At 47.4% G+C, this 24,028-nt stretch overlaps 2 protein-coding genes across 2 annotated transcripts in view; one reads left to right on the top strand and one right to left on the bottom strand.

The window, feature by feature from the left end:
* The window catches only part of LOC308327501 (FRAS1-related extracellular matrix protein 2-like), a gene marked incomplete at its 3' end in the record, with an annotated part of 149,269 nt that extends 142,839 nt beyond the window's left edge, over nucleotides 1-6,430 (bottom strand). The window contains exons 1-2 of the mRNA XM_080781023.1: nucleotides 4,653-6,430; nucleotides 1,178-3,523 (exon numbers count right to left, since the gene is read on the bottom strand). Coding sequence (XP_080637149.1) covers nucleotides 1,178-3,523; nucleotides 4,653-6,415 — 4,109 coding nt within the window. The 5' untranslated portion in view covers nucleotides 6,416-6,430. The remainder of the gene's footprint in view (nucleotides 1-1,177; nucleotides 3,524-4,652) is intronic.
* The window catches only part of LOC308327279 (uncharacterized protein), a 551,554-nt gene that overhangs the window by 502,608 nt on the left and 24,918 nt on the right, over nucleotides 1-24,028 (top strand). The window lies entirely within an intron of this gene.

Here is a 24,028-nt window from a genome sequence, read left to right as displayed (position 1 = left end):
CATTTGGTCAAAAAGGAATAGCACCAAAGAAAAAACCTTGTGGGCCTTGTTTCCATTCGGGTCCTATATTCAATACCTAAACATGACATTAAAAATAACAACAAAATGTAATCAATGTCATCACTTTTCTTTGTGACCACCGCCCTCTGACTCATGGTGCGTTACCCGTTCAAATCATGCAATAGAAACAGCGGTGATGGAGTCGCACACACACCAAGAACTGCTTTAGTTTCTATTCTTGCATAGTGAATAATAGACAAAACGTTTTGGGTTATGAAGGCTGGATAGCCGAAACGTTTGTCTATTATTCACTATGCAAGAATAAAAAAACTAAAGAAGGTGTTCTTGGTGTGTGCGACTCCATCGCCGTTATTTCAATCAATGTCGTCACAAAATGTAAAACACTATGAAAAAAATACTTCAAATAGCTACATCTGACACGTTGTGTTGTGAGCCTGTAGATCGGCTATTTGAACTATTCAAAATAGTTTTTCAAAACAGTAAAAAAAAGTGCCTTATATGTACAGAATGGAAGAAAATAATTATAAGAAAAGATTTTCACTTTTCAGGCCTGTTTCAAAGGAAGCCCAATGATATGCATGTTTTTGGGGGAAGGCGTTTACTTTAGGGCATTCCACACTCGGGTGGCAGTGATCTGTACGAAGCAGTGTTGTTTTTGGCAGCAAAATTCTGTTTTAGTTTAGTCATAGTCTTTGGACTGAAACTAGTTTTAGTCACATTTTATTCACCTGGAATGTCTTAGTGTTAGTCTAATTTTAGTCGACTAAATGTCATAAGATTTTAGTCTAAATCTACAGGTGATTTAGTCGGCCTTGATGCCGTCGTAATAAGTGTTTTTACACTTGCTGAAAATAGCCGATCTACAAGCTCACAACGCGTCGCAGCGCTTGTAGATCAGCTATTTTCAGCATGCAACCAAGTGTAAAATGACTTATACTGGATCTCTTGTCCACTAGTCCCTTCCTAACATTTTAGTCTGGTTTTTATTTGTCGACGAAATTGTCAGTATATTTATTCTTAGTTTTAGTCATCGTGGCTTAGTTTTCATTTAGTTTCCATTAGTTTTTGTCAGTGAAAATAGGTAGTCGACGAACATTTTTCGTCTTAGTTTTAGTCGACGAAAACAACACTGGTACGAAGGAGGAGACGTTTTTACCTCAGCAGCGTCTCCGCCGTGTCCTGGTCCTCGGCGGTGAGCTCGAAGGGCGTGATCAGCTTGGTCTGGCCCTCGGTGACCAGGAGGCCGTTGATGGTCACCACGGGCTTCTTGTTGTCCACGTCCACGATGGCCACCCGGAACGTCCGGAAGACGGGGTTGAAGCCGTCCGTCACCTCGAACTCGAAGCTGTCCATCTTCACCTCGTCGTCGGAGGTGTGCACGTAGTAGACCTTGCTGCCGGCGAGCTGGAGCTGCGAGAAGGAGGCGATGGGCATGCCGGGCGTGTCCGTGCACTCCAGGTGGCCCCTCACGGGTGCCCGGGTGATGGTGAACACCAGGTGCTCGTCGGGGCTGTTGAGGTCCGTGGTGCTGAGGAGGTCGGTGGTCAGGGTCACCCGGCCGCCCTCCCTCAGGGACACGCCCTTGCTGACCACGTCGGGGAACACCATGTCGATGCTGCCCACGGTGATGTAGAAGTAGCGGTCGATGAGCGGGTTCGTGCCGTCGGTGACGTCGAACTTGACCAGGTCGCGGACGCCCTCCTGGCCGCTGTGCGTGTACACGATCAGCCCCGCGTCCACCTCGCCCTGCGTGAAGTTCCCGCCCAGCGTGATGTTCTCCAGGGAGCCGGAGGGGGTCTTCCTCTGGAGGAGGCCCTGGCCGGGTCCAAAGCGGACGACGAAGGTCAGCGCGCTGTCCTCCGAGTCCAGGTCCGTGGCTTTGAGCGCCCCGCCGTCGATCTCCTTGGCCTCTCCGATCTCCACCTCCAGGCCGTCGTTGACCAGCATGCGAGGGGTCTCGTCGTCGATGGGGATGATCATGACCACGGCCGTCTTCTCCACGAAGTGCTTGCCGTCCGTGACGATGACGTCGAAGCTGTCCTCGGTGGTCTCGGAGTCGTCGTGCTCGTAGATGATGCTGGAGGCCTCTCGGATCTGATCCAGCGTGAAGTTCCTCACCACCACCGAGCCGGTGGGCAGCTGGTTGAGGATCTGGCCGTGCTTGGGCGCCTTGGAGATGATGAACGTCAGCCCCTCGGCCGGCACGTCGGCGTCGGCGGCGTTCAGGATGGGCGTGTCGATGACGATGTTCATCCCCTCCATCACCACGATCTCCCTCAGGTAGAGCTCCGGCATCTCGTCGTTGGTGGGCACGACGGCGATGGGGAAGAACAGGTTCTCGGAGAAGTTGATGCCGTCGGAGCACCGGAACGTGAACCTGTCCTCCACGGGCTCCACGCCCTTGTGAATGCTCTGCACGTAGTGCACGTGTCCCTCGCGGACGTCTCCGATGGTGAAGGCGCTGACCGCCGTCCCCGAGCGGGACTTCTCGGAGCCCGGGGCGGGGGAGATGTTCTCCAGGTAGCCGGCGGCGGGCTGGACGATGATGGTGCAGAGGATGTCCTCGGACGGCGTGTCGTTGTCGTCGGCGTCCAGGTGCTCGGGGCCGATGGTGTGTTTCTCCCCCTCGGTGACGGTGAACTGCACCCCGACTCCCACCTCGGGGGCCTGGTTGTCCACCGGCAGAATGGTCACCCACACGCGGACGCCCGTGACTTTGTTCCCGCCCACCGTCCACTCGTCCGACATGTCGCTGAGCGTCAGGTTGAAGTCGTCCCCCTCGGCCAGGAGGCCTATCTCGCCGCTGGTGTGCGCGTACACCACCAGGCCGTTGATGATGTCGGCCTGCATGAAGCGGGTGGCGGGCACCCCCCGGACCAGGATCTCTCCCATCTCCGGGGCGTCCTCCACGATGAAGGTCAGCCGGAGGTCGTCCGTGTCGTCGTCGCGGCCCTGCAGGACGTTGGCCGTGATCTCCGTGGCGCCGTTCTCCAGCACGTCCAGGCGGGAGCCTATGGTGCCCGGGGGCAGGCTGACCGTGGGGGTCTCGTCGTCCACGGGTCTCACCGTCACCCGGACGGTCACGGTGACCACGTGGACGGCGTCGCTGACGTCCAGCAGGAAGTCGTCCGCGGCCGCCTCGTCCCCGTCGTGGAGGTAGGAGATCCTGCCCTCCGCCACGTCCTCCAGCGTGAAGCGAGCCCCCGCCGGCAGGTCGGCGAACTGCCCCTGGAGCTGGCCGTGCGCGGGCGGGCGGCTCAGCGTGAAGGTGATCAGCCCGACGTCCGTGTCGGGGTCCGTGGCGTCCAGCTCGGCGGTGGAGAGGACGTGCACGCCGCGCTCGTACACGGGGAAGCCCGTGTTGGTGATCTGGGGCGGCTTGTTGTTGACCGGCTGGAGGTAGACGGTGAAGGCTCCGTCCACGCTGTTGCCCGCCGGGTCCTCCACGGAGTAGCGGAGCTGCACCACGTGGGCCGTGATGCCCAGCTCCACGTCAGGAGGCCTGGAGGGACAGGATGAGGATTACATGTCACCATAGGAGACCATGGTGAGGATTACAATTTTACATGTCAACATAGGAGACCATGGTGAGGATTACAATTTTACATGTCAACATAGGAGACCATGGTGAGGATTACATGTCAACATAGGAGACCATGGTGACTGAGGATTACATGTCAACATAGGAGACCATGGTGAGGATTACATGTCAACATTAGGGACAGGATAGGAGACCATGGTGAGGATTACATGTCACCATTAGGGACAGGATAGGAGACCATGATGAGGATTACATGTCACCATTAGGGACGAGACCATAATGAGGATTACATGTCACCATTAGGGACGGGATATAGGAGACCATGGTGAGGATTACATGTCACCATTAGGGACGGGACCATAATGAGGATTACATGTCACCATTAGGGATGGGATATAGGAGACCATGGTGAGGATTACATGTCACCATTAGGGACGGGACCATAATGAGGATTACATGTCACCATTAGGGACGGGACCATAATGAGGATTACATTTCACCATTAGGGACGGGACCATAATGAGGATTACATGTCACCATTAGGGACGGGATAGGAGACCAATGTCACGAGTATTGTGGCAGAAATAATTGCGATTAACGATATTTTATCATCGCGGTAATCCAAAAATGTGCTTAAAACTTTAAATGCCACTTTTGTGTAAACACTTGAATGATCCACAGCATCCCTATGCTGAGGAGAATGTTCGGCAAAAATGGGCGATCTACAAGCTCGCAACGTGTTGCAACGCATCGTAACGCATCGTAATGACGATATGTTTTAGAGTTGGGAGGATTAAAGGTAATGCTCCTATGTATACATGTACTGTATGTAATCTGGCACCACTGCCGTATCAGGCACAAGTAGTCATTACTGAGATTTGACAGTTTGTAGCGGTCGAAAGTACTTGCGCGCTCTGCTTGCGCACTAGTAGGCCATTTATGGCCTACTAGTGTGCAACAAGCAAGTATGCACTCGACAGAGTGCAGTTCTAGTTCATCCTATAGTATAGTGCATGGCGACCAAGAACAATTTCACGATATTATAATGAAAACATGCACGATAAACAATAACAGCAAAATTATGCCATACCTGTAAGACACCTTGTGGTGGTTGACCTGGGCCTGCGTGAACTCCGTGACCTCGGTGTCGGGGCTGTCCGTGAGGACCAGGGAGCCGAACGCGGCCGGGTTGTTCTCGTCCGTGTCGGTGGGCGGCTGCGTGACCGAGTACCTGAGGTCGCGGTCCTCCGAGTCCAGGTCCGTGTAGCGGAGCACCTCCCTGCTGAAGTGCGTGAGCTGGTACTCGTGGACGGTCATGCGCAGCGTGGTGCCGGGGAACAGCTCGGGCGGCACGTCGTCGATGGGCAGCACGCGCACCACGAACACGCTCTGCGCCGACTCGTTGGGCGGGTCGTTGTCGTCGCGCGCCGTGAACACGAAGCGGTCCATGACCGTGTCCGTGCTGTGGGGGCCCGTGTGCCGGTAGAAGAGCTTCCCGTCCGTGATGTCCTTCTGCGTCCACTCCGTCACCTCCTTCTCGTACACCTCGTCCTGGGCGTCGAAGCGCCACGACGACGGGTCCTCGGGCGCGTCCGACTGCCGCAGGAACGCCGCGCCGATGGCGGAGAGCGGCGGGACCACGGCGAAGCGGATGGTGGAGTCCTCGGAGTCGATGTCGGCGGCGCTCAGCATGAACGGGTAGACGGGCATCATCTGGTTCTTGAAGAGCACCAGGCCCGTGTTGGCGTTGATGACGGGCGGCTCGTCGTCCGTGGGCACGATGGTGATGGGGAACAGGAACTCCACCTCGTGCCGGCCGTCCGTCATCTTGAGCACCACGTTGTCGCTGTAGGTGTCGCTGCCGTCGTGCTGGTACACCACCGCGCCGGCGTCCAGGTCGGCCGGCGTGAAGAAGCCCCGGCCGGCGCCGGCGCCCAGCACCGTGAGCGTGCCGTGGCGCAGCCCGTCCACCACCGTCAGCGTCACGCCGTCCAGGTTGTCCTCGTCGCTCACCTCCAGGTTGTGCGCCGTGAACAGCGGCCGCGACTGGCCCTCGTAGAGCAGCTGGCCCGTGTTGCGCGTCACCACCGGCGCCATGGAGTTCATGGGCTTGACCACGATCATGAAGGCGAAGGGGTCCGACGCCGCGCCCTCCGCGTCCACCACCTCCAGCTCCAGCTGGAAGATCCGCTCCGTGTCCGAGTCGAGCGCCGGCGGCTTGTAGGCGATCTTCAGGTCCCGCAGGTCCCGCTGGTAGAAGGACGTGATGGGGAGGTTCCGGTCGTCGGTGCTCACGATGTAGCCCTCCTCGTACGACAGCGGCGAGGTGATGTTGAACACCAGCTCGTCCGGGTCCGACTCGCCGTCCTCGGCGGCGAGCATGTCCGGCGTGAGCGCCGTCATGACGAACTGACTCACCTCCATCATCATCATGGACACGAAGCTGGGCTTGGGCGCCGTGTTCTCCTCGCCCGCCTTGACGCGGACGAGCAGGTGGAAGTACTCCTGCGTGAGCAGGTTGCCCTCCTTGTCGCGCAGCTCCACCACCATGGGCACGTAGTCCCGGTTGGGCGACCGGCGGTCGAACGTGTGCTCGTAGCGGATGTCGGCCCGCGTGAACTCGTCGCAGTTCATCATCTTGCCGAGCCTCCCCTGGTCGACGAGCCGGCCGTAGCGCGGCAGCGCGAGGGACGCCAGGGACGTCACCTCGCACACGTGGGCGTCCCTGTCGTAGGTGAACTCCAGGATCTTCCTGTCGATGGGGTTGCTCACGCCGTGCAGCTTGTCCACGGTGAGAGGCATGTTCTTGGTCAGCAGCTCCAGCTGCGTAAAGACCACCTCCACCTCCACCATGAAGGGGATGATGACGGTCTCGGTGTGCGTGTCGTACCGGAGCTGCAGCCGCACGCGGTCCTTGGCGGGGCTCCGCGAGCCGTAGTGCGCGTACGTCACGTCGCTGGGTCCGAAGTCGCACGAGAACTTCTTGGGCGACAGATGGCCCGGCCGCTGCGACAGCGGGTCGTTGTCCAGCACGGTGATGCTGCAGCGGTCGCCCGGCTGCGTCTGGACGACCAGGTCGTTGATCGGGTCGACGAACACCGACCTGCCGAAGGGCACGTGGATGCCGTTGTTGGCCACCAGAATGGAGTCCTCGGAGAGCTCGGAGCGGAGCGCGTACGAGAGCCCGTGCAGAGCGCCGATGCTGCCGTCCGGCCGCGCGCCGCTGCACGCCAGCAGAGCTGCTATCGAGACGCACAGCGGGAGGAGAGCACTGTGCATGCTGCTGCAAACCATCGTGACAGACAGTCCGTGGATGGATGGTTCGTTTCGGTCCAAAACAAAACCCCCTCCACTAAAAAACTAAAACAGTTCAGTTCTATCCAAGTGGTGCTGCAGAACAACACAGCTTTTGTTCCTTTGTGTTGTTTTTCTGTCTTCTCTCTACTATAAAAGATATATATAAAAATAAAAAATAAAATAATCCCCCGAAAGCTATACGGGAGTCAGTCAGTCAGTCAAGATGTTATGTCCTCCCCATGCGTGCGTATTCCGTCCGGGACAGCGACATTTGTCGGGGTGAGCGGAGCGCACGGACTTTTAACTTCAGGCACTTGGAGAGGCTGTGTGGGTCGTGTGGAGGCATCGCCGCCCACCTCTGCGCGGGATTGGACAAGAGCCCCGAAGGCTGGTTCTCCCTGCCTGGCCGGTGAGTGGATGGAGATGCCGACACTCTATACACAGGAGGCGGAGTCATGAAAATATAATCTCACCCAAATTCATTACACGGGAGGACATGATTGGGTCTCATCATCACACAAGTGCAATAGATGGGGGTCCACACCCCCACTGGGATGGACAGTTTGCAATTCCTTAATTTGTTAATTTGTTCAAATGTTATTAAATATCACACTTGTGCAATATCACACTGAGGAAAGGCACTATATGCCTTATTCCTTATCGTCAACAGTGATTCTCAAACATTTAAAAGAGCCCCAAATTGTAATCAGATTAATCAGAATCAAACTGCATTGACATTGTGGGTGAAATTCGTTTTTTTGTGCCAGCTCCATCGTTTTGGTTGTTCCAAAGAGAAACGGAAGAGGAGGAAGGGAGGGGGAAGAGATATGAATTAAAAAAACAAACAAATAGCCTAATCTGTATATTATTTACATGTATTTGGCTGTGGACCTCCACTTGAAAAGGTTTAGTGCTACAGCGAGCACATGAGAGATATTCTGTCAAGATATGTACATTTAATATTATTATTGCGACCGAAGGACATGGTGGAGACCCCCCATGTCATAGTAAATGTGACATGCTGTCACAGTTATAGCCCATATATGGAGATCCCTGATGTCATCACTATATTGGCCAGCAACTCTACATCTGACCCCGAACTTCAGAACTATATGAGTTCTCAACAGGCCCGGAAATTAAAGCCCAGCCGGCCAGCCCAACTGTACCTGGGCCCTCATCAAACCCTGTACAGTAGGCCTACTCAAGAGAATGTCCCCGCTACCACCTCTCCATATACTGCAGCCTATATGACGTGTTCTGACATTCCATATGTTGATCTGACCTCATCAAACCCTGTATAGTACTCTCAAGACATGCTCCTTATATGGCCAGTACAGAATGAATTCCATGTTGATCTGACCCCCCCCCCCCCCATGTCAAAGCGCCAACGCTTGCCCACAGCAGTCTGCCGTCAACAAGGCAGATGCGGCTCAGGGCGCGTCTTACTGGTTTTATATTATTTTACAAGTTCACAACAACACAACATGTGACCTTGTAGATCGGAAGTGTCTTCTTAACACATTTTGGGCGGGAACCCCTTTTGGTGTTAGCACTATGTCACGCTTTATAGCTATTGAAAAATAGCAGATCTACAAGCCACCGAGTGGCGCGCTTATACGAGCTTGCAGGTCTGCTATTTTTTGAAAAATCGAAGAGCGAAACACTTGTAGTAACAGTAATCTAAGAAATAAAAGTCACACGTGTGACGTGTCCTCATGCAGGATGAAAAGGTTTCAAAATGAAGTGCAGTTTGTGCTTTGTGGTTGACGACGTAAACACAAACACACCATGGGAATAGTCAAATAAAATCTACATGAATTTTTCCCGAGGTCTAATAGTGTTTCATTTATTGATTTACGTTGTGTGTGTGTGTGTGTGTGTGTGTGTGTGTGTGTGTGTGTGTGTGTGTGTGTGTGTGTGTGTGCGTGCGTGCGTATAGAATTGAAACCATGCCCGATACCATTATATACCGCTGTCCTTCCCTCAGGCAAAGCAATATTTCCCCCTTGTATCTTCCCAGTAGGTTTACTATAATATAATTGCTGACCCTTTGTTGTATTTCCATTAAAGAATAAATAAAAGCCGGCAGACAGACAAATCCATGGATGACCTCTTATAGTTGTAATTTGTAATGTTGCGTGTTATATTGTCTATGTCGGGTGCAGGAACGCTCACACTGTACGTCCAAAATGGTAACTTTTTACAAATTAAAACATAATATGAACATAAAATAGCAGTTCTACAAGCTCGGAATGCGTCGCTTCGCGCTGCGTTTTGATGGTTGCAGATCTGCTATATGTTTGATACTTTTGTGTGATACTTTTGTGTGATGCTGTAGTGTAGTGTGATCAAAAAACGTTATGGAGATGAAGAGAATATGGAGATGAGAGGTCTCTATGCCTGACAAGACAGCGACGATAGATATCATGTAGTTGAAATGATCTCTCTCCGACATCCCAGGCTTTAAAAAATGTGATGACAGGACTGCTATAGATGCCTTTGTATAATTTCAATTGAAACCAAGCTTTCCCAGTGTGTGTGTGTCTGTCTGTCTGTCTGTCTGTCTGTCTGTCTGTGTGTGTGTGTGTGTGTGTGTGTGTGTGTGTGCGTGCACGTGCGTGCGTGCGTGCGTGCGAGCCTGTCAAAACGACAGTAACATGTATCTTCTGTATCACGACGAGTTGCATTTTTTCCGTCAAGGGAAATTATCAGTGCCTTTGTGAATTAACGTCTGTGGCGTAGAAGATAAAGAAACAAAGGAAGAGGTGAAAAAGATCATTACAATAATTAGACGTTTTTCTTCCTTTTCATTTTTTTCCCCCCCTTTTTTTTAAATTAGAGAGCAGCGGTGGCTCTCTGCTTCTTTACTTTCCCACACAAATCAACTCTCTGTTTCGGTTGCGGGTTTTTTTGTTTAGTCCCCTTTCATGTAACGCGAAAGGGAATCCATTATTTGTTTTAGCGTGAGACAAAAGGTCCTCCTGATTGACTATTAATTATCATAATTCTCAGACCCCACAGACACTCATTATCTCTCCTTTCGCAAAATCGTCGTTGCACTCGTCAGGCGCACTCCAGGCAGTAAAACCTCGCATTGTCCAAAAATGTTCCTTTCTGTGTTGGAAAAAAAAACAACGCATAGTGAAAACAGCAGACGTATATTGATGAATTGAACAACGTGGACCCTGTTGTAAACAAGTGTATAATGCTTAATTGGGTCGTCCACTCACAGTATTTCAATCAATCAATCAATACAAGCTCAGTCGCACGTTGTCAGCCATCTCGACTAAAGCAAGGCATTCATTTACAAAAAAAAAGTTCAAATGATAATGGAGATACGAGGTCTGTGCATGACCGACAGCGACGACGAATAGTTGTTGTGGCTGTCGTCATGGAAACGCTCCATTTGTGGCGTTCAGATTTACATGTAAGTGGGCGAGTACTCCTATTCTGCAAAGTGCTCCGATGGATGATGATGTCCCTGTGGTTATGTTCCGTCTAACCACACGCTGCACGGGGCCCAATGCGACTGCAGAGAATAGCAGATGAGGCCTGCAACAGTGAACACGATAGCCTACTAATTGTCTAATTGATCGATTAGGGCTATTCGATAATCGCATCTCAGCCCAGGCGGTGGCGTAACCGTCTGGGCGCACCCGACTGGTAATCCAGTCGCAGTGTGGGGCCGCGGGTTCGACTCCCGAGCCACGACACGGCCTTTACTGCATGTCTTCGCCCCCCCAATCTCTCTCCCATTTCCTGTCAGCCTGTACTGTCTGTCCCTTCAAAAAAACCAATAAAAGGCGCAAGCCGCAAAAAACAAAATCTTAAAAAAAGAAATAATCGCATCTCAATCTCTATTTCGGGCATTTTAGTGGACATCTCAGTGACCTTGTGTGTAGAGTGTCTACTACCCGGAGATTGGCAGGTCGGGGTTCGAATTGTGAGGTCGGGGGTTCGGATTGGGAGGTCGATGTCCTGGATGTGTATACTTGTTCATCAAGGCACCGGCTCAAGCTACAGAAACAGGAGATATAGGCTCTCCTTTTATTGATACACTCGTGAAGCACTTTGTGACTATACCGTATATAAATGTGAAAGGTGCTCTACCAATACATTTGACTTATACTTCCATACTCCTGCCCCTATATGGGCCACGGCACGAGGCTCGGCAAGGCTTTACATGTTGGTAATGTCAGACTCATTATGGAAAGAAAAGTATAAAAGGCGAAAAAACATCTAATGAAGTGAAATCTAAAAGCTCACAACGTGTTGTCACACTTTTGCAATGTGTCGCCTGAGCTCGCGCGCCTCTCAATAATTCGATGATTCCATCAATAGAGTCATCAGAGTACTTCTTCCTCCGTTCGTTTGATGTGTGTGTGTGTGTGTGCGTGCGTGCGTGCGTGCGTGCGTGTGTGCGCGTGTGTGTGTGTGTGTGTGTGTGTCGCGGTTCAACCTCTCTCGGCCCACATAGCAATTTCCGAGTCTGTAACATCTTTCCAAGTATAAACTTGAAACCTGCCGTTGCCACTTTGTGTGCTGTTTGAACCTTTGGAGCGTTTCTGTGTTGTCTAACCTATAAATCACTCGGCGACAGCTGTTGTAGTGCTGGGAAGCAACGCGGTCCCATACAATCTGAGGCAGCCGCTCATAAAAGGCACACAGCTGATGTCTGGAGATGCTGCAGCACAATGCTGATGATAGTTGCCTGGCAATGAACAAAAGAGTGTTTTGCTTTTCTTTATACTTCTCAAAATGTAATGCATATTTACATAATTGCATTGTAATAGTATAGGCCTAATACATTACTTTCTAATGCTTTCAGTTGCTGTACAAGTTTCATACTAAATTATATTATACAGAGGCTTTCATAACCTATAATGTTATGTTCTTGGCTCTGGGAGAGATTCCTAAAAAAATCTAAAAAGTCTTGTTAACTATTATGAACTGAAAATGATCAATATTTTTACTCCTTTACTTTCTATATGTTATAGTCTTTTAGGTTCTGGCATGTTGGCTTGGCCTTGTTTATGTTGTAGCCGAAGTTTTAAATAGGGCATAAGTACAATATGTCGGTATTTGCCTCTGAGAAGTATAGTGGAGTATAGTATAAAGTATGGACAATTTGTTAGATACACTTAAGTAAAGTAAAAATAGCTCAAAAGTGTGGTACTTGTGTACTTACAATTTAGGCATTTAGCAGACACTCTTAATCCAGTTCTTGTGACTTACAGTAAGCAAGAACAAAACATGCTAATACATCAAAACAAGTCATCAAGAATCATAAGAACCTAATAGTGGAATATCTATGGATCTATGCGTATTGCGTATACACTATAGAGTGCTACAGTATGTCTACATAAAATGCTATCTACGTAAGTTACATAAGGTGAGCCTTTGTATATATGCCTGCAAAGTCGTTGAGGCTAGGGCAAGCTAAGTGCAGATGGAGTCTGAAGAGGTGGGTTTTCAGACTAAATTGGGAGAGAGTCTGCCGTTCTGATTGTGCATGGGAAGTGCATTCCATATAGTTTTGTCCCGGCGTTTTTCTTCCCTCCGTTGGCTGATCTGAGCGCACAGGAGGGTTTGTAGGGTTTTGATCGGACTTTCAAGATATATGGGGGTGCCATATATCGGTTGCTTCGAAGGCCAGCATCAGAGTTTGTATACTCTGTGCGGGCAGCGACCGGGAGCCAATGGAGGGGGGGGAGATAAGGGGGGGGAGACGTGAGAATTTTGACTTGTCTTTACTCAACTCAACTCAAAGTTTATATAGGAAGAAGGGGGGAAAAAAGAACCACAACACAATAAATAAAGTAAAACAAGGTAGAAAGCAGAAGGGAATGCAATTTAAACAACAAGCAACACACAACAGTGGCAATGACAGAGCAAAGGGCTGCTGGGATACAGCGGTATGGTTTACAGCAGTGCCAAGAGGCCGCACGCCGCATAGTGAAGTATTAGACACACATGGCTTTGGAAGCCGGGGACATTGATTCACTGTGACTGTATATAGCAGGGCACGGCGGTTATAGCACAGTTTATGCCTCCAAGGTTGTTTTATATTAAAGACTACACAGTGGCACAGTTAATACAGCCCAAGTGCACTTCCACCCCAATTGAAAGAGATTTGCATAAAATGTCTCCATCATGGCTGCTTTGTTTACACGTCATATGATATGATATAGTATCTTTCTTGTCAGTTCACACTGAAAACTGTCTTGCGACCCAGCAAGAACACATAGAACACAATATGTTCACCCTGAAACCTTATAGCCTCCACCAATCCTCACAGGCCCTTCTGGGCATCTGAGCGCCCAGATGCAAACACGCAACGTTGCAAAGTCCCACTGGCCCAGAAAAAAAAAAACAATCTATTAAAAAACATATCGTATTATTCCCTCTGTCATCATCACTTTGCTACTTAAAATAGCCACTGTGTTTCTCACCCTTTGTAGCACTATAGTGTTCTTGTCAGCTGTATAGGTTTAACTGTGTGTTTGAATGCGTTTTGAAATGTGGGTTTAATGTGCATTGGTGGAGCCTTGTTTGTCGCTGTCGGGCGGAAACTCTTACCTCCTACATATTCAAACTTTGTGCTTTTGTGGTAATTTAGTGGCCCTACTTTATCACACTATACGTACTATATATGTCCGATCTGCAAGCTCAAAACGCAGGGTGAAACGACACGGTTTGAGCTTGTAGATCTGCTACTTTTGCTGTCCAACAGTTTTGGACATATGAGGTTTCCACGGTTCCACCCAACAATATATATCTCTGCTGTCCTGAGGAAACCTCATAACTCCAGGAAATTAAAAAATTATACATTTTTAAGGAAATGAATAAAATCTTATATTTTTTAAACAATGCAATACTGCCTCATCAAAGTTGGTGTTGTGACATTGGATATTGTCAATGACTTGCGTGAGAAGGAGAGGTGGTGGAGTTAGCTGTTTTAGTAGACAGTGTGAGGGTCCAATGGAGTTAAGAGGTTTTGTCCGATTCTTTACTACTTTCCATTGGTTCAATATTTTCGAAACAACACACACAGACATAAAGGGTGTTCAATAGCACTGATTTATGAAACAAAAAAGTTATGAGGGTTTTCCCCGGACAGCAACGAATATATATTAAATATGCTGGCAGATAATTCTGATATTCCGTTACACTCACCCCCAACGCAGACCCAGTGCAGGTGCACCATGTTTTATTTATTTATTACATATAGGCCTACTTGTGCCAGATTCAAAGAAAAAGATTTGTAATACTTGAGTCACCCTAGCTCATTTGTGACAAATAAAACAGCTGTAGGCTATATGTTTCCCGTTCGCTTCAATGATGAAATTATTCATGAAGTTGTTTCATGATGACTGAATTCTCTGCTCTCATCGTGATTAACCCATTCTGAACGGGAACCCATTTCGGTGTTAGCATCACGTTATGCTTTAGCTATTGAAAAATAGCAGATCTACAAGCTCATAGCGCGCCACCGAGTGGCGCGCTACGAGCTTGTAGGTCTGCTATTTTTGGAAAAAAATCGAAGAACGACTGACATTTTTAGAATCTGATCTCAGGTCAGAATGGGTTCATCAGACCAGTGTGTGTCCAGTGGAAACCTCGTATGAATCTGATCTCAGGTCAGAATGGGTTAATATACATGGCTGGTGTTGTGTTGGGCTCCCCCACGCTGTTATAAAATGCATGGGCGTAACAGAGGCCACATTGGGATTCGTGTTGTGACCCCTTGATGTCGATCCTGTAAATTCAGACCAAAGCATCCGTAAAGTCTAGTAAAGATTAGTCGTGACTTTCAAGGTCTTGAACCGAAAACCAACAAAAAAAAGAGGATGATACAAGAAAACAGTCTAGCAATGCAATGAGGTTTCTGCCCAAAGGCTAAACATGCACACACGCACGCACGCACGCACGTACACACGCAATTGTAAATTGTGAAGACCTTTTCAGAATCGGCCTCTTAACGGGTTAGATTTTATATTGAGGAACACGAGGTTCCTTCAGAATGAAGAGAAGGGACAGAGAAGAACATAGTTTACTTTATACCCTGTGATCTGATGCGGAATTATATGCAAACCATTCAGAAGGGATGGCGTGAATGTGGTTTATAATGCAGGAGGATTTTCTATTAGGGATATACTGGAGGACTGGAGGTATATACCTTTCTGTCTCCTCAAAGAAATGAACATTTAAATATCGGCGGTGTCTGGCTCTGTGAAGAACCTAGTCTAGTCTTCCTGGTCTGTTGATGATAGACAGCTCTTCTTGTACGTTTGATGGCTTCAAATCTGGGGGCTTTTGGGGTTCATGTCTTTGAGGGGAGTTCATTCATGGCCCTCATACATATTTGATATCTGCTGCTACGTACGTGACATCTTTCCCTTTGCTCAATAGACTGAGGTACTTTATTAGTCAGAAATGTAAACAGCACGAGGTACATGGCTACCAAAAAGAAGACTTGTTTCCGTTGTGGGCCCTGTGTGTATTCAATTTATCAACATATTGTAGCATAAAACCTATACACTACACTAAATAAAGTGAAGTAAAGTGGTCGTAAACCTTGTAAACCCACTGTATTAAAATGTATCAGTCAAAACACGTTTTGATTGATTCGTGTATAGGGAGCCCCAAATGTGTCCAAACGCAACCGGACCAAAATGTAACAACTGTCATTGAGTCGAAGGTGGACAAATGTGTTTCAAATGACTGGAGACACAAACTAGATGCCACTTTGTGAACATTTTAACCCGTATAGGGACATATAAAAGTGAAAGCCGATCTCACTCAAACCAGTCACGGAAGAAAAGGACCGACTTGAATACATTTTGTCTGGCAGATAAGAATGTCTGTCTGACCTGCTGTAGCTGGCCTACATCTCACGAGTTCAGTTTTGACTATAAATGTGTTAATTGGCTACAGCTGGTAGATTGACTGTATAGATCAGCGGTCCCCAAACGTTTCCGGGCCGTGCACCCCCGTCAACTCCTGACCTATACGCACCCCCCCCCCCCCCCAACGCTCAGTCTCATTTGTATTTGGCCGGAAATTATAATTATTTTAATAAGATTGTGGCATAAATAATCACGGAATAATGTCACTGCACTGAGACACGCGCAGCTGCTGTGTGAAAATGTTACTATACTGTGACTATAATTAGCATATTGTTTTGCTTGTTAGTATCTTTTGCTTGTTTTTCAGAAAGAAAAAAATAAGTAAAACTTGAACGTTGCACTGTTCAGTAGAAATGTAGTTTGAGGACCTATAAATGGAATGTACATATATATATTTTCATTTTTATTATTTTAATTTAATGGACAAAAGGGTAGACGTAATAAGCCTATAGGCTTCAGTCTATACCCTTTTCGTTTCCAGAATAAGAAAAAGAAAAAAACTGATGAACTAAGAATGTTTTGTATGAAAAAAAATGAAAAAAAAACTACTAAACTAAACTAAGCTGTATACTCCCACAGCTGCTCTATACATCTCCTTACAGCAGTGTTTTACCGGATTTTGCCGCCTGTGTTAAATAACGCCGTTACCCTCTTCATGTCACTCACCCCTAGAGGACGTTCGCGCACCCCAAGGGGGGCGCGCACCACAGTTTGGGAACCCCTGCTGTAGAACACTGGATGTGTCTGCTGTGTATACATTCCTGGTGCTCAACATGGGGTCTGGGGACCCCCCCCCCCCCCAGGGGTCGTCCTTGAGGAGGGGTCCGTTCCAGGGGGCTTCCTGCTAAATTACTGATAGTTATAGCCCATTAAGACCTGAGGCCGATTCTACAAATGCCTCCCGTGTGTGTGTGTGTGTGCGTGTGCGTGTGCGTGTGCGTGTGTGTGTGCGTGTGTGCGTGTGTGTGTGTGTGTGCGTGTGTGTGTGTGTGTGTGTGTGTGCGAGTGTGCGTGTACTTACGTATACAGTATGAGAGCAGCAGTTGTAAAGCCTTTTCGTGCGGACCCCCATCTGCAGACATCCATCTGAAATTAAATATTAAGAAAAGAATTATGTTGTACCAGGGTCTTCCCCCACCCAAAAAAACCATAAACATTAACATTAACATTAACATTAACATTAACGTTAACGTTAACGTTAACGTTAACGTTAACGTTAACGTTAACGTTAATTGTCGTCCAATGCCAGTCCAAACTGTTGCTATATGCAAGTCAAGCTTTCGCCACCTCATCAGTGTTATTGAACACATGCATACAGGTTTAACGTCGAGAAAGTTACACGACTGACGACTTAAAAGTTGATTTCTCCCTCTGTCATGTCCTCGTATAGGCTATTTCTAGTTTATTTAATAATGTCATGCAAATTTGTCCAGTGCATAATGAGGTGTACATCTTCCCTTCTTCTCTGGAAACCTGCCTCAAAGCAGACCAGAGGTACTCTAGGGACACATGCATCAATAAGCAGGGACTGGGGATTGGCAATGAAGGACCTGACAGTCTGGCGTGGCATTGTGAAATCCATGATCTGGATTATCCATGATCCGGTCGAGAAATGATGATGATGACATCTGCGTGTGGTTTTGAAAATATTGAACCAATGAAAAGTAGTAAAAAGCGCTTGGGACGGACCCTCAAACTGGCTAACTCCACCACCCTCTCACCCTCTCATGGAAGTAATTACCAACTAACTCCACCACCTCTCACCCTCTCATGGAAGTAATTACCAACTAACTCCACCACCTCTCACCCTCTCATGGAAGTAATGCCCTCAAGTGCATGCACGCGAACGTGCACACGTGCACTCACACACTCACACACACACACACACACACACACACACACACACACACACACACACACACACACACACACACACAGCTGCTGGCGGAAGAGAAAAACCCACAGAGACATTAAGGCATCAGTGGGACATGATGACTTTACCCCACTGCTGATCTAAAGCTGCAATTACCTGCAGGTCTGGGTGACCACAGAACAAACACACCTTGGTATCACTAGACTTGTGAGGACGTGTGTATAGGAATGCAATTTGCAATTTTTAGACATGTAGCAGACGCTCCTAATCCAGAGCGATTTACAGTAAGCAAGGTAAACCCGAGGTAATACATCAAAGGCAAACAAATAGGATCATAGGTATAAGCCAAGAACCTTGGTCATCATCAGTCTAAAACAGTAAAAAAAAGCTAATTATGATCTAAACATTGAAACTATGCAAACTATAGGATGCCAGGTCAACAAATGAACTTGGCATCTGCCTATAGATGTAAATACTTATATACATGCTACTGTATGTAAATATAATGTTATGTAAACTATGTACTGTATGCAATTTTAACCTTTTAAGACTGCAAGGTACGTCGTCAAGGTATTTCTTAAATCATTTTACAAGTTGTTTACAAGCGTATACAGCACAAAAACAAAACTCCGGATCTACCAAAGCTGCGTATACTCTCAACACTACTGTACGGCGCAGAATGCTGGAAAACAACAGAAAATGACATCCATAAACCATCCACCTTCCACACGTCATGCCTGCGAAAGATCCTGCACATATTCTGGCCCAAGACCATCTCAAACAATAACCTCCTCAGCATCACCCAACAAGACAACATGCACAGCATAATCAACAAACGCAGGTGCAGGACCTGGATTGGCCATGTGCTCAGAATGGACATCAATGCAATCCCAAGAGTCGCATTACACTGGACCCCAGAAGGAAAGAGAAAGAAAGGCAGGCCCAAAACGACATGGCGTAGGACGATGGAGAAGGAGCTCCAGCTACAACATCAGAGCTATGGGGGACCATAGAGAAGATGGCCAAAGACAGCTGCAAGTGGAGGAACTTTGTTGCTGCCCTATGCGCCAGCCGGCGTAATGGGGATAAGTAAGTAAGTAAGTTACAAGCGTATAGATGCACTATTTGTGGTGCACACCGCCGGCACACAACAATAGGTAGGTACAGGCCTACTGCAACTCCACACAACTAGGTACAGGCCTACTGCAACTCCACACAACTAGGTACAGGCCTACTGCAACTCCACACAACTAGGTATAGGTCTACTGCAACTCCACACAACTAGGTACATGCCTACTGCAACTCCACACAACTAGGTACAGGTCTACTGCAACTCCACACAACTAGGTATAGGTCTACTGCAACTCCACACAACTAGGTACAGGCCTACTGCAACTCCACACAACTAGGTATAGGTCTACTGCAACTCCACACAACTAGGTACAGGTCTACTGCAACTCCACACAACTAGGTACAGGCCTACTGCAACTCCACACAACTAGGTACATGCCTACTGCAACTCCACACAACTAGGTACAGGCCTACTGCAACTCCACACAACTAGGTACATGCCTACTGCAACTCCACACAACTAGGTACAGGCCTACTGCAACTCCACACAACTAGGTACAGGCCTACTGCAACTCCACACAACTAGGTACAGGCCTACTGCAACTCCACACAACTAGGTATAGGTCTACTGCAACTCCACACAACTAGGTACAGGTCTACTGCAACTCCACACAACTAGGTACAGGCCTACTGCAACTCCACACAACTAGGTACAGGTCTACTGCAACTCCACACAACTAGGTACAGGCCTACTGCAACTCCACACAACTAGGTATAGGTCTACTGCAACTCCACACAACTAGGTATAGGTCTACTGCAACTCCACACAACTAGGTACAGGCCTACTGCAACTCCACACAACTAGGTATAGGTCTACTGCAACTCCACACAACTAGGTATAGGTCTACTGCAACTCCACACAACTAGGTACAGGCCTACTGCAACTCCACACAACTAGGTATAGGTCTACTGCAACTCCACACAACTAGGTACAGGCCTACTGCAACTCCACACAACTAGGTACATGCCTACTGCAACTCCACACAACTAGGTACAGGCCTACTGCAACTCCACACAACTAGGTACAGGCCTACTGCAACTCCACACAACTATAGGTAGGTACAGGCCTAAACTGCAACTCCAGCCCCAACTCCTGAACCTAACCTCTAAATGCCCAAATCTCATAATAACCCCAACCTATACATCGTTTTCTAATTACAAGCCCAACTCCCCAAATCTTTTTTTTTAACCATAATTAAATAAAATCACCACAGCCATTTATTTAAAAAAAGGTATAAATGGAACCTAGGATTTCCATGCGGCCACTCTACCCCTGAGCCACTGCCGAACTTGTGTGCGCTAGGAAAATGGTCTTGTGGCAATATATGGCTATCACAAATATATAAGTGTGCATGCACGCACGCACGCATGCACACACGCACGAGTGCGCGCATGCACGCACATATACACGCACACACGCATACACACACACACCGTCAAACCTAAAGCCGAAAAGCAGACAAGATAAAACCAGGCATAACTCCATCTATAATCCCAAGCCTATAACTTCTAAATGTAGGCTATATAATTCCATACCTAACCCCAACCTGAAACCTTTTTCGAATTGTAAGCATATCTCTGAATATAATTTCTCAACACACACACACACACACACACACACACACACACACACACACACACAGCTGATTCACATCTGTTCTTGCTCTTTTGTTCCCATATATTGCAGTCCAGTCGTGAAAGTTCAGGCGTCCAAATGCAGACGGCCACCCCACCCCACCCCCCACCCCCACCCCAGGAACCCTGCATGCTGTCTGTAATCAGCGACACAATGACCGTGTGAATGTTACACTAACCGCCAGTTTGGTAAATGTTTACTGTCCGTCTGGCAGAATGGACTGACTGACTGACTAGTCTAGTCTAGTCTAGTCTGGTCCTGTGTCTGTCTCACACGTCGGTGTGAAATCAGTAAATCATTAAATCAGTGGTTCCCAAACATTTTAATTTCAGGAAAATTTCAGTCTCTTTCCGATATAGGCCTATTAAATCTAAGGGGATAATTGAGGACGGGAACCCCTTTTGGTGTTTCAAGCATTACGTTATACTTTATAGCTATTGAAAAATAGCAGATCTACAAACTCAGCGAGTGCCTGCGCTACGAGCTTGTAGATCTGCTATTTTTATTTTTTTTTAATCGTGAAAATGAGTCACAAATCTTTGAATATATATTCTTTCAGAGCGAACGTTTTTTAACTCAGATCTTTGCTTCTGGGGGATCCCCTGGAACATCGTATTTTCAGATGGGGGTCCGCGGCCAAATACAGATCATTCTGGGGGTCCTTGACATGAAAAAGGTTGAGAACCACTGACATTAGAAACATAGGTTTTTCCGAAAACTGTTAGGATTCAGAAGACATTTTTTAGAATCGTCCTCAGGTCTAAATGGCTTAAAAGGTGACATAGTGGGTCCTCTGCCAAAACAGCAATGTAATACCATTAAAAAAATAGCACATTAATACTGTACATTACTCAGGATTTGTTGGCCACCGTTTAAAAACATTTAATTAAAAAGGCCAAGAGAGATTGTTGCTTTATTATATAACCTTTTTGGCTGATTGGCGACTATTAATGTTATTTAAAACAATTGGATTCAGTTCTAAAAGAAGAACAGGATCCCCTTTTTTGCGGTTCACATGGGGAGGCAAAAGTAATATGTGATATAATATATAAAATAATATATTGCTCTTTATTCCGAGTAATAAGTTACGTAATATTATTACTTTTTTTAAGGAGTAATACAGTATGTATAGCCTAACATATTACTCTCTTGAGTAACATATTGGCCAACACAACAGTGGTACTCAGACCAGAATATGTTCATATAGGTTCAGGACAGTGATGCGTTATCCTTTTCTTATACCACGTGCCGTTTACACTTCTGACTAATAAAAGTATTCGAACCAATCGAACAACCTGACCATGACATTTGATGAAGATAAAAGGTTTCCGAGGCACATGAAGCTATAAGGAGAGAGAACTCCCCCCAGACCCCCCCCCGGTATACTGTATCTCCGACAGTCACAGACCTAAACAAGCCTCTTGTTTCCCAACTATATGAATCATTTTGGTGCATGGGGGGGGGGGGGGGGGGGGGGACCCCCTGGAACCTCTTCAAGGACCTCTTGGGGTCCCCCCAGACCCCCCACATCGAGAACCAAGTATAAAGTATATGCATCAGAAGTATACGTTGTTTGTCTGTCATTACAGGAAACACATGATGCACTTTAGTATAATAAATTGCAGTGGGGGGGGGAATGGATTGAGTGTTCAGAGAACGTGTTCTCTTTTTCAATACCTGCATATAAGAGGCGTTTCGTATACACGTGCAAGAAAGTGTGACCCTTTGAACTGCACTGATGTGCTGCTCGCTCCCACACATTTCCACGGATATTGTTGAACGTAATGTCTTCTGAACGGCAGTACAATAAGATACAGTACAGCAGCGGTGTTTATTCATAGCTCCCTCTGAGCTGCTGAACTATCTCGTTGACCTGTGTACAGTACAGTTGACACCGTATATGTATAACACTTTTTGCTTTGTGACTGTTTGTCACACGTAGGCCTACCACACAATGCACGTCGCGAACTCCCCGGCATCGCAGTATTGCCTCGTCGTCTCTCACAGAGGTGACGGAGCTATAATGGGACATGCTGTGTATATGTATGGTGTTATCCTTCCACACACGCCCACAGGTCATGTCAGCTTCAAGTCGTACGCTGCTGCCTGTCAGTGTGCGGCGTGTGTAGCTGCTTGGAGGCACAAGCATGCTAAATTGGTTGTTAGAGAGACACTTCTTACAGATCAAGATGCGTGTGACAAGGAGAGGAGGACAGGAGGAGAGGAGAGGAGAGATAAGAGAATGCACGCGCGCTCGCTCACTCGCACGCATGTGTTTTCAAATAGCAACACAGTTCTAGAATACTGTACACACATGGCTCTAAAACACTATAAGTAGATAAGCTATAATATAGTTGAGCCGTGGTAATGTGAAAATAAATATTATTCCCCCAATATGAGGTACTGTAAAGCAGGGATACTCAAATAGATTTACCTGTGGGCCACATTACAAAAATGGCAAGGGGCCAGGGGCCAGTAGATAAAATTACGACATTAATGATACTTGATAACTTCTCTCTTTCAATTGCTTTATTTTCGCAAAATGTATCAAAGTACAATGTGCATGCACACAATATGTAAATAAATAAATGTGTTACATTTTCTTGCATAAACACAAAGAGCTGTTTCCATAACTGCACAAATTATTGCACATAACATGAGTAGCTGTTATAATAACATAATAACATAACATGAGTAGCTCTTTGCCTGCCTGCTTGTCTGTCTGTCTGTCCATGAGTAGTTATTTGTCTGTCTGTCAATGAGTAGCTGTCTTACTGTCTGCCTGTCTATGAGTAGCTGTCTGCCTGCCTGTCTATGGGTAGCTGTCTGTCTGCCTGCCTGCCTGTCCAATTGTCCATGAATAGCTGTCTGTCTGCCTGTCTGAGTAGCTGTCTGCCTGCCTGCCTAATTGTCCATGAGTAGCTGTCTGTCTGCCTGTCTATGAGTAGCTGTCTGCCTGCCTGCCTAATTGTCCATGAGTAGCTGTCTGTCTGCCTGTCTATGAGTAGCTGTCTGCCTTCCTGCCTGTCCAATTGTCCATGAGTAGCTGTCTGTCTGTCTATGAGTAGCTGTCTGCCTGCCTGCCCAATTGTCTATGAGTAGCTGTCTGTCTGTCTATGAGTAGCTGTCTGCCTTCCTGCCTGTCTAATTGTCCATGAGTAGCTGTCTGTCTGTCTATGAGTAGCTGTCTGCCTTCCTGCCTGTCCAATTGTCCATGAGTAGCTGTCTGCCTGCCTGTCCAATTCTCCATGAGTAGCTGTCTGTCTGCCTGTCTATGAGTAGCTGTCTGACTGCCTGCCTGTCCAATTCTCCATGAGTAGCTGTATGTCTGTCTGCCTGTCTATGAGTAGCTGTCTGCCTGCCTGCCAGCCAGCAAGTTGGTTAACAGAAAATAAATTGTTATGGCTGAGTAAAATAAAATACAATAAACACAATTTGCCTGAAAATAGATTACCCAGCTATGACCTTTTTCATGAAAAAAAATGAGTAGTGATATGGCTGACTGAGTAAAATAAAACAATCTACCTGAAAATAGATAGCTATAAGTGAAGAGCAATTTCCGCAATTTCCATTTCCGCAATTTCCATTTCCGCAATTTCCTCAATTTCCATTTCCGCAAT

This window comes from Protomyctophum bolini (genome assembly GCF_963924005.1).
Source record: "Protomyctophum bolini genome assembly, chromosome: 13".
NCBI classification, from domain to species: domain Eukaryota; kingdom Metazoa; phylum Chordata; class Actinopteri; order Myctophiformes; family Myctophidae; genus Protomyctophum; species Protomyctophum bolini.
This window is presented reverse-complemented; position numbering and strand designations above follow the sequence as displayed.